The 14,647-nt window shown below is 38.8% G+C and overlaps 1 protein-coding gene across 2 annotated transcripts in view; it reads right to left on the reverse strand.

Moving 5' to 3' along the window:
* The window catches only part of TMEM182 (transmembrane protein 182), a 76,454-nt gene extending 61,812 nt beyond the window's left edge, over window positions 1–14,642 (reverse strand). Inside the window, exon 1 of one of the 2 annotated variants that reach the window (XM_019804991.2) lies at window positions 14,515–14,642. In XM_019804991.2, coding sequence (XP_019660550.1) covers window positions 14,515–14,517 — 3 coding nt within the window. In that variant the 5' untranslated portion in view covers window positions 14,518–14,642. The remainder of the gene's footprint in view (window positions 1–14,514) is intronic. The other variant, XM_011231056.3, reaches the window with a different exon arrangement.
* Between the last annotated feature and the right edge of the window lie 5 nt (window positions 14,643–14,647).

Below are 14,647 nucleotides of genomic sequence, written 5' to 3' on the forward strand. Positions count from 1 at the left end.
GTGTCCTGCAATAAAACAAGGTATGCCTGTATAGAAATCAAACTCTCACAAGCTTCTATAGACTGAGAATCCATTTTCCAGAAAACTGGAATAGTTTTTTGGAGATTGTGGGTTGGATTCCTTTTTGTCATGGAATAATATAGATCCACAATACTTATCTGCCATTCCAAAATCTCTGAAAACCAAAAGCTGTTGGCAAAACAGACCTAATTGGCATAGGGGTGGTGTATATAAATTATAGTGTGAATTTTCCTGTATTTTATTGCATAAGTATGAATGTGTGTGATTACGGGGCTTCCTCCAGAATACACTGGGGGTGTTAGGTAATATATAACATACTACTTTTCCAAAATCCCCAAAATTCTGACTTCCAAACACATCTGGGGTGGGGTTAGAGGTGAAGGACTCTGATCCCACTGTCCTACACATAAGACAATAGACTGCGTGATGACCCTAAACATCAGTTGCTTCCCTATGATCATTATTGAACCAGATTTTTACTGCCAATGAAACACTGCCATCTATCTGTCTCTGTGACTCTACTGACTTTTTTGGGGGGTGGCGGGGGGGAGAGATGGAGAGCGATAGGGGAAGGATAGAGGGAGAGAGAGAATCCTAGGCAGGCTCCCCGCCCTGTACAGAGCCTGATGAGCTTAATCTCAGGATGCTGAGATCATGACCTGAGCAGAAATCAAGAGTTGGGGGGAGCCTGAGTGGCTCAGCTGGTTAAGCATCTGCTTTTGGCTCAGGTCATGATCCCAGGGCTGAACCCCACGTCAGGCTCCCTGCTCAATGGGGAGTCTGCTTCTCCCTCTGTCTGCAGCTCCCCTGCTTGTTCTCTCTCCCTCCCTCCCTCCCTTCCTCCCTCCTTCTCTCTGTCAAATAAATAAATAAATAAATAAAATCTTAAAAAAAAAAAAAAAGAAATCAAGAGTTGGACACTGGACACTTAATGGACTGAGCCACCCAGGCCCCCCTCTACTAACTTTTTTAAATTTTGTTTTTTATGCTGGTTTTTTGTTCTTGTGTGTTCATCCCCACTCCCTCCCCTGTCTACCAATATGACAACAAGAAAACGCCTTGTAGTTTAAAGAGATGGTTTAAAGGTCTTCTCATCTTACAGGTAGTACAGAACAACAAATAAACTCTATGGGGGTGATTGGTGGTTCTGTTTTTGTTTACTGCCACATCCCTAACACCTACCAGTGCTTGAGGTAGGTGCCCAGGAAAAATTTAGCAGACCAAATAAGCAAGCTTATGGAGTTGAACTGAATTGGGTTGAACACTGCCATCTGCTGGCCACAGGTAAAATTTGCATATTATGGTACACTATGGTCAGTTGTAGGGATTTTTGTAGAACACTAATATTGTAGTGCAAAGATTTGCTATTTTCACATTATTTGATGCAGGAAACTAAGATGACACCACCAAAATACCAAGGTCCTGATGAATAGCTCACACTGAACACAACTGTAGCAAGATCCACCAGCTCATTCACCTCATTAATTTAGGCAGTTTATACTCCATTAAAATGAGGGCTACTTACACAAGTAACTCACACAAAGGGAGTTATATTACATTAACAACCTTTACTTTGAGAAAGAGCTCACTATCTAGTTCCGGATTAAATTCTATAAAGAACTCAATTAGTGAACTTAAGTGCTTCAACTCCTGAAAGAGGTAAAAAACTTAGAATTTGTTTAAAAAAAAAAAAAAAACCTGCCTTCAATAGCAATCAAAACACAATAAAACATTTCAGAAACAAAACTGGGGACCAAAGGGGAAATTTTTGATACACAAAACTAGAAATCAAACTGATGCAACTTAGCAGAAGGTATCGATTATACGAATACACATCTTAAAGGATTGGTATTTTGATTTAATTCACTCACCCCTCTGTTCAGTTGTAATTCTCTCTTGAAGGTACATGCTAAGCATGAAGTCTACTTAAGATTCTTTCTCTCTCTTTCTGCCCCTCCCATTCCTGCTCATGTGCCTTCTCTCCCTCTCTCTCTCTTAAAAAAAAAACAACAACAACAACAACAAAACAAAAAACAAAAAAAACCCCTCTCTCCCTAAGTTGGGAACTAGAACATGTGGTGCCAGGCCCAACACCACAACTGAATGAGAATGTGAACATTTGTGAAGGCCATATCCCCAAGCCTTAGATTCATACTGCCTGGCTAAGACATACTCAGAACATCAAAGAATGCTCCCCTCCCCTACCAGCCACCAATATATTAACATGAGTCAAGTAGAAATAACAGTGGAATACACCTAGGAACCGCAGGAGAAAGACTGTCTCTGAGGAACAGCGCAAAGCCAGCCAAGAGGGAAGCAGATTTAATGGAAAACACTCTAACAAACTATCTGAAACATAAGGTAGCACTAGAGCAGTGTTTCCTAACTTTGGCACTATTGACATTATGTACCGGAAAATTCTCTCATGGATGCTATCCTGTGAGTTGTCGGATGGTTAGCAGTGTCTCTGTTCTCTACTCACCAGAGACGCTAGTAGCACACTCCCAGTTGGGCAATGAGAAGTGTCCCAGCAGTCCCAAATGTCCCCTAAGGGTCAAAATCACCCTCAGCTGAGAGCCCCTGCACTCTAGAAACATCAAGCCTGTGGCACACTGAGAATAACCATCAGGGTAATCACTGAGGGTAACAACAAATTTCAAGCTCAGTCCAACTCCTGACTAGACTAACACACACCCTGAAGGATCCGCAGAAGGAAAGTTATGACCTCTAAGTATACAAGCAAAATGTACATATATATATTTATATTTATCTCACTAACTAGTGTCCCGTAGAATATGCCAAGTTTTCAACACAGTATTCCAGAACATGTGAAAAGCAAGAAAAAGACAAAGGCTGAGTTCTACTTCAAGAATGGCAGCTTGTGGAGTTTCACGGACACATTCCCTAGTAACACAAGCATAACTGGTAAAGCTATTTAAAACATCCAACCATTTAAAGTCTAAGGAAATGGTCCTAAAGGCATACACCAAATGTAGAAACATTTAGCCAAAGAGGCTACTAAAAATTTGTTAAAAACAGCAAGAGTCCTTGACATTTAAGCCATGCTCCCCCCTTCTCACAAAATATACAAAAATTTAATTCACTGTGGATCAAAGGCCCAAATTTAAGAGCTAAATTACAAAATTTTTAGAAAAAAACTTGGGCATAAATATTGACGACCATGGATTAGGCAATGTCTTTTTAGATATCACAAGAAAAGCACAAGCAACAAAAGAAAGAAATAGACTGGACATCCTCAAAGTTAAAACTATTGTTCATCAAAGGACACTATCAGAAAGTGAAAAGATACAGATATTAGTAATCCACATAATCCACATACCCGATTAGAAATTTGCATCTAGAATATATAAAGAACTTTTATAATTCAATAACAAAATGACAACTCAATTTAAAAATGGGCAAAGTATCTGAACAGACAATTCTCCAAAGAAGATATGCATTGCAAATGGAAAATAAGCATATAAAAAGATACTCAATAGTATTAGCCATCAGCCAATGTAAATCCACACAACTACCATTAGATAATAAGTGTTGATGAGGATGTGGAGAAATTAGAACCCACATCCACTGGTAGGAATATAAAATCGTATAGCTACTTTTGAAAATAGTTTGACAGGTCATCCAATGTTTAAACATAGAGTTACCACCAGCATTTTTTTTTTAAGATTTTATTTATTTATTTGACAGAGAGACAGAGAGAGTCAGAGAGCACAAGCAGGGGGAATGGCAGAGGGAGGAGAAGCAGGTTCCCAGCTGAGAAGGAACCCCAATGCAGGGCTCCATCCCAAGACCTGGGATCATGACCTGAACTGAAAGCAGACCCTTAACTGACTGAGCCACCCAGGTGCTCCTAGCATGTCTACTTGAAGAAAAATGGAGGGGAACCTGGGTGGCTCAGTTGGTTAAGTGTCTGTCTTTGGCTTAGGTCATGATCCTGGGGTCTTGGGATCAAGCCCTGCATTGGGCTCCTGGGCTCATTGCTCAGCAGGAAGCCAGCTTCTCCCTCTCCCCCCTGCTCTTGCACTCTCTCTTGCTATCTCTCTCTCTCTCAAATAAGTTAAATCTTTTTTTAAAAAAAGAGATATGGAAAAATTTATCTACACAAAAATTTGTACACAAATGTTCATAGCAGTATTATATCCACAATATCCCCAAATTGGAAATAAACCAAATGTCTATTAACCAATGAATGAATGGATAAATAAAATATAGTATATCCACACAATGAATGCTATTGGCACCCATGCTACAAGAGGATGAACCTTGAAATCAATATGGCAACAGAAGCTGGTCACAAGGTAACTATATTGTATAATTCCATTTATTATGAAATGTCCAGAATAGGCAAATATATAGAGACAGAAAGGAGATTACTGGCTTCCTAGGGCTGAGAAGGATTGGGGGTTTGCAGGGTGATATCTAAGATGTATCGTTTTGGAGTGACTAAAATATTCTAAAATTGATTGTGGTGATGGTTGCACAATAGCGTGAGTATTCTCAAAGCTCTTGAACTGTACATGTTAAATAGGTGAATGGTATAATATGTAAGTTACACCTCAATAATCTTATTTAAAACAAAAAGAGTTGTGCCTGGCTGGCTCATTTGGAAGAGCATGTGACTCCTGACCTTGGGACTGCAAGTTTGAGCCCCACATTAGGGGTAGAGATTACTTAATTAAATAAAACTTGAAAAAAATTAAAAAGAGAAAAAGCACAGTCTGAAGAGACAAAACAATCATCACAACCAAGCCCAGACATGGCCCAACTATTGAAACTATCATAATATGGAGTTAAAATAATGATGATAAATGTTAAGACTGTAATGGAAAAGGCAAACAACATTTAAGACATGATATGTATCTTCAGCAGAGATATGTAAACTATAAGAATCAAATGCAAATTCTAGACATCAAAACACAGTAACAGAGATGAAGACTGTCTTTATCAAATTCATCAGCAAACTAAACAAAGCCGAGGAAAGAATCAGTGAACTTGAAGATAGATCAATAGAGATTACCCAAGCTGAAATGTAAAAAATAAAATAAAATAAAAAAATAAACAGAACACACCATTCAGAATCCGATGGACGATAATAAATGGTGTAATGTATGTATCACTGGAGTCCCTGCAGTAGAAGACAGAAAATGGGGCAGAAGAAATACTTGAAGAAGTAATGGCTGAGAATTTTCCTAAATTAGAGATATACCAAACAGATCCAAGAAACTCAGAAAATATTGAGTAATATTAATACCAAAATAGGAAGGGAAAAAAAGTACATCTATCATATGCAAACTGCTGAACACCAAAAACAGAGATAAAAATCGTAAAGGCAGCCAGGAAAAGAAGTCAAATTATCCACAGAGGGATAAGAGTTACAGCAAGACTTTTCATTAGAAAACATGAAGATGATGAGTGATGAAGATGAAGGAATGAAGATGAAGATGATGAAGTGAAATCTGTTAAGTGCTGGAAAAAGTAAAACCCACATGCCATTCCAGAATTCTATACCCTTTAAAGTGAAGGCAAATGAAGCCTAGTCATACAATAAAAAGAGAGAAATCACCACCAGCAGATCTACTCTATAAGAAATGTTCAAGAAAGTTCTTTGGGAAGAAGGAATGTGATATGTATTAGAAAACTTGGTCCCAAAGAAAGAAATTAAAGTTGTTCCTCCTTTAGTTTCCTAAAACGTAGGCTTAGATTACTGATTTTAGATTTTGCTTCTTTCTGATATGTGTATTTAATGTAATAAATTTTCCTCTGAGTGCCACAATTGTTGCCTTTCACAATTCTGATTAAGTTGCATTTTCATGTTCATTTAGTTGAAAGTATTTTTTTAATTTATTAATTTGAAAGAGAGAGAGCTAGAGAGAGACAGAGAGCAGACTCCCCGCTAAGTGGGGAGCCCATCGCAGGGCTTAGTCAACCGCAGGACCCTGAGATCATGACCTCTTCTAGATCGTGAGCCAAAATCAAGAGTCGGGCTGCTTAACCACCTGAGCCACCCAGGTGCCCCAAAAATATTTTTTAACTTTCTTGTAAGACTTTGTCTTTGAGCTATGTGCTATTTCGAAGTGTGTTATTAATCTTTAAGGGTTTTGAAAATCTGATAATTTTGTTATCTATTTCTAGTTTTCCATCGTGCATACTTTTTCTATTTTTCCAAATTTGTTACAGTCTATTTTAAGGCCCAGAATGTGACCTCTCTTGGTGAATGTCAATGTGAAGGTGAGACGAATGGATATTCTGCTGATGCTAGATGAAGTATTTCACAAATGCCAATTAGATACAGTTTAATATTGGTATTCTTTGGTTTTCTGCATTTTGAATATACAGCTCATGTAGAATTTTTGGTATTTATCCTGGTTGGTATTCTCTGAGCTTCCTATGGTATGGTTTCTATCATTAATTTTGGGAAATTCTAGGCCATTGTTACTTCAAATAATTCTCTTTCTCCTTTTGGTATTTCAATTATGCATAGCACATACTTTTGGAAATTGTCCACAGGTCTTCAATATTCTGATTTTTTTTTTAATTCATTATATTTTATCTTTGCTTTTCACTTTGGGAATTTTCTTCTGACCTATCTTCAAACTCAATTATTCTTTCCTGGGCTGAGTCCAGTTTACTGATAAGCACATGAAAGGCAATCTTCATTTCTATTACAATGTTTTTAATTTCTATCATTTTGTTTTGATTCCTTCTTAGAGTTTTCATCCCTGCTTGCATTGTCTCTCTGTTCTTGCATGTGGTCTACTTTCCATAAGAGCCCTTAACATATTAATCATAGTTACTTTAAATCCTTGTATAATTGCAAGACCTGTGTTATATCTGAGTCTGGTTCTAATAATTTCTTCAGACTGTTCATTTTTGCCCTTTACTGTGTTGTAAATTTTTGTTTACAAGCCAGACATGTATGTATTGAGAAACAGAAACTCAAGTAATTAGGCTTTTAATGTGAGGCTTTATATTAATATTGCTAGGAATTATGCTACATTAATGTTTTTGTAGCTGTAGGTTCGAGGCTTCAATTTCCTCCAGTTTCCTTGTTTTTTCTTCCCCGTTGTCTTTGAGTTTCCTTAGAAAGTCCTTCTTAAAAAGGTCTATTGTCTTACATCTTTCTCAGTTGTAATGCACTGTTACTATACTGGAGCTCTGTTGATATTTTCTTAAGTTGTAGGGAAGGGGGAAAATTCTATAACCTCATAATTAAATCTGTGTTTTAGTGGGTTTGAAGTTCTTGGATTGTGACTTTTAGAAGATACCTGAGCCTTTTTTTTTTTTTTCTCCTTTTGTGTGAAATAAAAAGGTTAGAGGGTGCTGGAATTGTTTGTCTTTTTTTCAGGTCAGATAAGACTCTGATAATTTCCCTTAGAGAGTAAACCTTTCTCATAGAAAATGCCCTTGGTGTATCTCAAAACTGTGTTTTCCCACTGGGTATATTTTTAAGTGTTTACTTTTCTCAAATCTTCACCATAAGAATCTGGTGTGAAGCTTCTGTTGGTAAATACCATGATAGTAGGGGTCCTAAGACTGGACCGCAAAATTCTTAACTCACACCAGTCCACTCTCAGCCTCCAGCAATGCATTAAAATTACCATGGAAGTATTCCTACTGGTTACCGGTTCCAGCAATTTCTGTTCCCATTAAGCTGACCTTCACTGTAATTGTCTGTATTAGGCTCTTTCCATATTTCCAGGTAATGGCTTATCTTGTGACCTCAATTTTCAGATGGATCTATTAAAAGTTGTTGGTTTCCAGTTTCTCCATCTTTTTTACTTATTTTAAGAATCCAAGTTGCAAGTTCCAAGCTTTTTACATATTGGAGCTGAAAACAAGAGCTCTGTGAAACCTTTACATAAATGGAATCCTACAACATATATTTATTTTTATCTGGTCCCTTCAGTCAGCATATTATTTTGAGATGCATCCATGTCATAGTTTGAATTCATAGACTTTATTGCTAAGTAGTACTCCATTGTATGGATTTACCACAATTTGTTTAGCAATTCACCTTCCAATGGATAGATTGTTTCCAGTCTGGGGCTACTACAAATAAAGCTTGTATGGACATCTATGCACAAAGTTTGTTTGGAAATGTGTTCTCATATACATTGGGTAAATATCTCAGAGTGTAATTGCTGAGGTATATATGGTATATATATGGTAGGTGTATGTTTAACTGATTAACTTTTTAAAGACATTTCCAATCTCTTTTCCAAAATGGATGTGGCATTTCACATTCCCACTGGAATTATTATTCCATAACCCACGAACATTTTGTAGTCTTTTCGTCTGTAGTCATTCTAATGACAAATGAGAATAATATATTAATATTCAGTTGTCCAGTCCATGATCATGGTGTATCTCTCCACTTATTTAGGTCTCTTTTTATATCTCTCAGTGTATAGGTCTTTGCTGGATGTTTAATTTGATCTTATGCCATTTAAAAATTAAGTTAGCTTATTACACTATTTCAAAGATGCCAACAGAAGACATGAGACCTCTGTATCAGAGACAAAAGACTTTATTACTCATGACATGACATGCAGCATAAAAATCAGCATGTTTGTGCCAGTTTCTCTTGCCTCCATGTTCCATGGGAGTGATGCAGCAGATCCCCATGGATTCTGATTCTGTTCAGGTAGCGGTTTTTAATCACAACTAATGAACACTGAGCTTGCTTGTACACAGAAAGTAAGCTTTATCTTTGAGCAGTGGAAGGACATTACCTCACCTTTCAAGGTTACCAGCTATATAATCAGGTCTGAGAAAATGACACAAATAAAATAAGGGTTAGAGGCTTACCATCTTGGTGTGCCCATAAAAAAAAAGCATAGGAATTCAATTGGTCCAAAGAGGATCATCTTTCTGTACATTTTAAATCAAATTTATCCGCATTTGTTATTTAAGATTTTCTTAGTTATTTTCTTCTTAAACCCCAGTTTCTAATTGTTGTTAGGATATATGAATAAAACTGTTATTTGTACAATGACCTTATATTTTGCAACCTCATTAAACTCTTGGTTCTAGTAGTTTTCCTGTAGATTCTTTAGTATTTCCTATATAGATGACCATGTGGTCTATGAATATAGATAGTTTTATTTCTTCCGATCAAATCTGGATGTCTTTGTATCTTGCCCTTAGCTGGGACACTCATGAAACTCACTGGAAAGCAACCAGCCAGGGTGTCTATGGAAATGGCGAGGAAATTATTTGCTAGGACACCTGGGAGGTTCACTTGGAGACCAGCTAGGATGACAATGGAATTTGCTGCATGCATGGGTGCCACTGAAACTTGCTGGGAGCTAAGCATCACTAGGTATTTCACACTCTTCTGGCTGCCACACACCACAGGAGCAAGAAGAGAGAAAAGCACATTCGTCTGGAAGAGAAGCTCCTTCCTCATGAAGTGTCCCCTCAGCACCTTCGACTAAAAAAGTTTAACATTATACCAGCTAGTAAAAGAGAAATTTTGATAGGGTTCTACTCCAGTATCACATAGCAAGGCAATTATATGTGTATTTGGAACTGACATCAATCAATCAATAACTTTGTCCATCCTCTAGCTACTCAGCTTCCAAATACATCCTGCTATTCACATTTCAATTTCCATACAACTCTATTTTCCACTTAACAGGAGAAATCAGTCTCAATCATCATTGTACCTATTGCTGACTATATTAATTACTCTTCAAATTCAGCCACCACCACACTGAATATTACCTAAAGACTAAAGTGCAAAGTAAACCTCCAACCACTCATACAATTATACTTGGAAGAAGCCAGAAGAAAATGGTTAGCATATACAAGTAATCGTATATGTATAACAAAGAGAAAATATGCAGAGTTTCTACAGTCCTCACTTCTGTAACTGCGCATAAGGTCATAATTGATATGATATCTATGGCTTTCTTCTTTTGCTACCTCTTATTTCACTTGCCCTCTGCTAAAATATCAACTGGTCAGAGTTCCTTACCTCATGGCATGATGCAAATCTTCATTAATAAAGTGTCTGATTCTGCAATAGTTGTATCTTTGTTTGTTTGTATGTTGTGTAAGTTTTCCACATACAGTCCTTCTCATGCTATTGTATAACAATAGTCAGAATCAATCAATTGCTCTAGCCAGTAGAATAACCCCTGTTTCTTCCTGGTTTAGTGGCAGAAGGAGGCCAAAATGGCCAGGTGGTAGTCTCATCTTCTAACTCAACAGAACCTTTGTTATGCCCCCTGGTGAAAGCATTGCCCTCTTGGGCTCAAAGACTTCAAAACGGAGAGCTCAAAGCTGCCAAGATGGCATTAATGTTCTAAGTGAGTTATTAGGTATAACAGTGAGAGGGATTACTACCACTTTCACTGTCTGATTCCTGAACTATGTCTTCTGGATATGGGGGAGATGGCATCATATAATGGTCTTTAATTCAAAGCATATATTATATGCTTTAAGGCAGAACTCCATTCTTTTAGGGTATTGTCTCCCATCTGGCACTGTAACTGAGCCTTCATTTCTCATTCAATTAGGTCAGCCTCTTCTTGGTGATGGGAAATGTGATAAGATCAGTTATTTCAATAAGGATGATCTTATTGCTTTACTTCCTTTGTAGTGAAAGGAGTACAATGATCAGAAGCAATACCATGTGAAATACCACAGTCGAAGATAAGATACTCCGTGAGTCCATGGATAATGGTGTTGTCAGATGTATTATAAATAGAGAAGGCAAATATATGCAAAATATTTCTTTATGCCATTGAGGATGAATCTCTGCACCTTCCATAATAGTAGAGGTCCGATACAGTCACACTTCCATCAGGATGCTCCACCAGGGAATGATGGCATAGCAGGAACTAATTGTTGATCTCTGGTGTTGACATACTAGGCATCAAGCAGTATCATTAGTAAGAGTGAAGCCATGCTTTGAGCCCATGTATAGCCTTCACCTCTGCAACCAAAGCTACTTTGGTCATGGTCCCATTGAAGAAACACTGATGTTGATGGGGACATCCAAAGAGCACCTAATTTTGTCCACCTGATTATTAAAAGCCCTCTGCAGTAGACATCCAACGGTGGGCATTTATACAGGACAAAAATATCTTCTACATCCTGTGCCCTTTTAGACATCCAGCCATATATCTCTTCTCTACAATTGTCATTTATCTCCCAAGTCTATTCCATCTAGCCTATTAGAAATTGCCCATAAACAGTGTATTTGCTTTTTGGCCATCTCTCACTCCAGGCAAAGTGACCAACCAAAGTGCCACTTGAAGTTCGAAACAATGTTAAGATTTTCCTTCACCACTCTACTTCAAAGTCACTCCCGTGTAGTACTACAGTGCTACAGCTGACTACTTTGTGGTGGTACCAAAATATCATGCCCATCATTTGTAAACCAGCCTCAAGACTTTTCTTCCTCAGTCAGTTGGTTGTAAGGAACTCCCAAGAGCCCATGGAGGGATGAAGGAGATAGTGCAACAGGTGTCAGTGTTGAAGGACTCCTGAGTCAAGCCACCTGTTCATGCAATTTATAATTTCTGGAATCCAATATTGATTTCCATTTCATGATGAGCACATACAACCTTATGTCTAGGTGAATGTGGTAGGCTTTTGTTTCCCCTGCCTAAGGAGACATATCTAGAAAATCCTGCTAAGGTCAATGTCAAAGAAATTATTGCCTATTTTTTATAGGTATTTTATGGTTTCATCTCTCACATTTAGATCTTTAATCCATTTGAGTTTATTTTTGTGTGTAGTGTAAGAAAGCGGTCCTGTTTCATTATTTTGTATGTAGCTGTCCCAAGCAAAAACATTTTAAGCAGACTTTTTCAAAGGATAATAGTCAGGCCTGTTGTGTTAACTCTTTTTTTACAGTAGCTTAGGGTAGTTAGGTGATAGATGGGCACTGAGTCTCTGACAATTTCCCCTGGTAGACAACATTTCACATGTGTCACAACTCACAGCTGGAAGAATTAATTATGTCTTGTGTGACTCCACTGGAATAGGACTCTTGGAAGCTTGTACCTGTTTTCCTTTCGACATCATCTCATGCAAGTCACTTTGCTGATTTTGTTTTGTGTCATTTTCCTGTAATAAATCTTAGCTGTGACTGTATGCTGAGTCTTGTAAGTTCTCCTAGCAAATCACTGAATCTAAGACATGGTCTTGAGAATTACCAGTACAGCTCCATTTTTACTGGTGGGGCACAGTGGGATTTTGAGCCCCTAATGATTAGTGTCACTCTGGAGCCAGTGTCTAGTAATTCTCCAAAGATATGTGTATTTCCTTTTCCATAATGCCCACTCTAATAACGATTGCAGGCTCCGTAGGGGAAAGTCTGGAGGCAAACTTATGGTATATACTCAAATGAATGCTTCAAGATTTCTTCTAAGGTTACCTAGACTCCCCTTGAGTCAAGAGGCTCTGTTTGTGAATTGATTTATGTCTAGTACTAGGTGAGAGGCTGCAATTCTCCTGTGGCAAGTCAAGTCAAGTCAGGATTTGGAGTACCCAATCTAGAGGTTTTTTCCTGTTATATAGCTCAAGTGACACTCTAGTAGACTATTTTATTCCTAGGGATATTATGGTCAATTATCCATAGTCAAAGATCCCTGAAAGCCAAGGCATTCTGATTACTGATACATGTTACCTTTTACAGTAAATGCACCCCCCTCATTTTTGATGTCGCTGCCATCTGGCCTCTAATAATCTGGAAACTTATTATCTCTATTTAAACCAGGGAGCTCACCTCAAAAGCAGTATCACCCATAGCTACGCCCAGCCTACAAAAGAAAGCAATCACAAACCTTTACAAGAATATAAGTGTTTCTCCCACTAACATAGTTCTCAATGCCTTATTAAGGTAGCGCCTTCTGGGTCTTTTAATGGAATATATTTGGGGATTAGGCATGCAGGTCATACATCGTAAATCCACTCTAACATTCTTATTTCCCCAAGCTTTGGATTCCCTTCTTACTATGCCAGAAAACCTCTAGCATCCCAAGATAATTAAATGTAGGTCACCTCTGAATCCATGTTTCAGTCAACCAACCAAGTAAACTATGAGAGCCACCTCCAACTCTCCAACCTAACACATTACATCTGGAATCTCTAGTAAGTGCACCCACATCAGTGAATTCTGCCCACTTTAGTGTTATATTTTCCCCTCCTTAATCTGACACACTTAAATTCTTTAGCCCATACATTTCCAAGGTATGCTGATTATATATTAGCAGAGTCTTTCAATTCTTTTGGTGTGTAAATAATTTCCTTTGAGGTCATAGTGTCTACCTGCCCCCTGGAACATGCTGAGATTTTACCCTAGCTATTTACCTAGTGAACACAGTGAGTGGTTTCAATGGGTCTTGAAAAACATGAGCATTCCTCTTCAAGGCACCTACCCCAGATGGGCTAATCACAAAAACTTTAAGCACAGGAAGGCTAGTTTCCTCAGATACAAGAGGACGAACTACTTCTAGTGGCAAAGGAGGCTCAGAGGGACTTGGTGGGGGTGGGGGGTGGTTCAAGACTGTCAGATTCATCTGGCTCCAATCACACATCTCCATTCTAAATCTCAGTATCTCATTCTTTTCTAAACAGTGTCCTTTCACATGACAAACTCTGAAAGATCATATCCAATAGATGTAGTCATTTAGCAACTTGCACAATTGAGATTTTCTTGAAAATCTCACTCTTTATACCAGAGCAAGAAAGGAGTAAGTGCTGAAGTAAGTTCCTGAACAAGAGGGGCTAGTAACCACAGTTAATATTAAGTACTTATCATGAGTCAGTCATTGTGCTAAGTGATTGATACACACACATCTGGTGTCATGCACTGCTTACTTCCTTTCATTGCACTCAGAGTAAAACCTTAAAGCTCTTCGAGGGTCTTTTAGGTCCTGAATGATCCAGCCTCCTGCCTATCTCTCTGATTGCTCAGTTTGTTCAGAAAGTTTCAGCCACATAGATCTCCTCAATCTTTTCAGCCTACATGTCACCTCTTCCAAGCTAACAAAGGACACCAGCTTGTTCCCCACCTCCTTAGTCTCCACCTGGAGACTGTGCTTTTCTTCTACCATTTGTCACCATATTATTTTCTTTATCGTGTTCGTCTTCTCTTGGGTACTACATGTTTATTCCTTAACTTGCCATGTTTATTTACTGTGTGCTTATCATTACTCCAGGAACCTGTAACCTCCCCTCAGGCTCAGGAAGCATTTGCAGGATTCTCACGGTTCTCTGGGGTTAGTCTACCTTACTCCTGCCTGCTTTTCCAACAGGCCGACCGAAGTCTGAGGGAACCTACTACTCCAGGTCACTCAGAGACAACTAGGGCTTAAGTCTGTGGGACTCCCAGGTGGGGCTGGCCGCCACCTCCGGCGGCCCCACTTTCTATGAGGAAGCTCAGCACAGTTCCCTCCCGCCCTCCAATTCCAGAGGCAGTCTTCCCTCCAAGGAAACGTAGAGCATCAACATTACCATCACAAAACCCGCGCGTCTCTCACACAGCGCTGCCGCGCGCTGTCTCCTCCCCTCCTGGAGCGCTCCGCGTCCGCGCGCAGCCACCGCCCAGCAGCCCCGCCGCGCTCCCCTCTACGCAGGCGCACGCCGC

This window comes from Ailuropoda melanoleuca, chromosome 4 (assembly GCF_002007445.2).
Source record: "Ailuropoda melanoleuca isolate Jingjing chromosome 4, ASM200744v2, whole genome shotgun sequence".
NCBI classification, from domain to species: domain Eukaryota; kingdom Metazoa; phylum Chordata; class Mammalia; order Carnivora; family Ursidae; genus Ailuropoda; species Ailuropoda melanoleuca.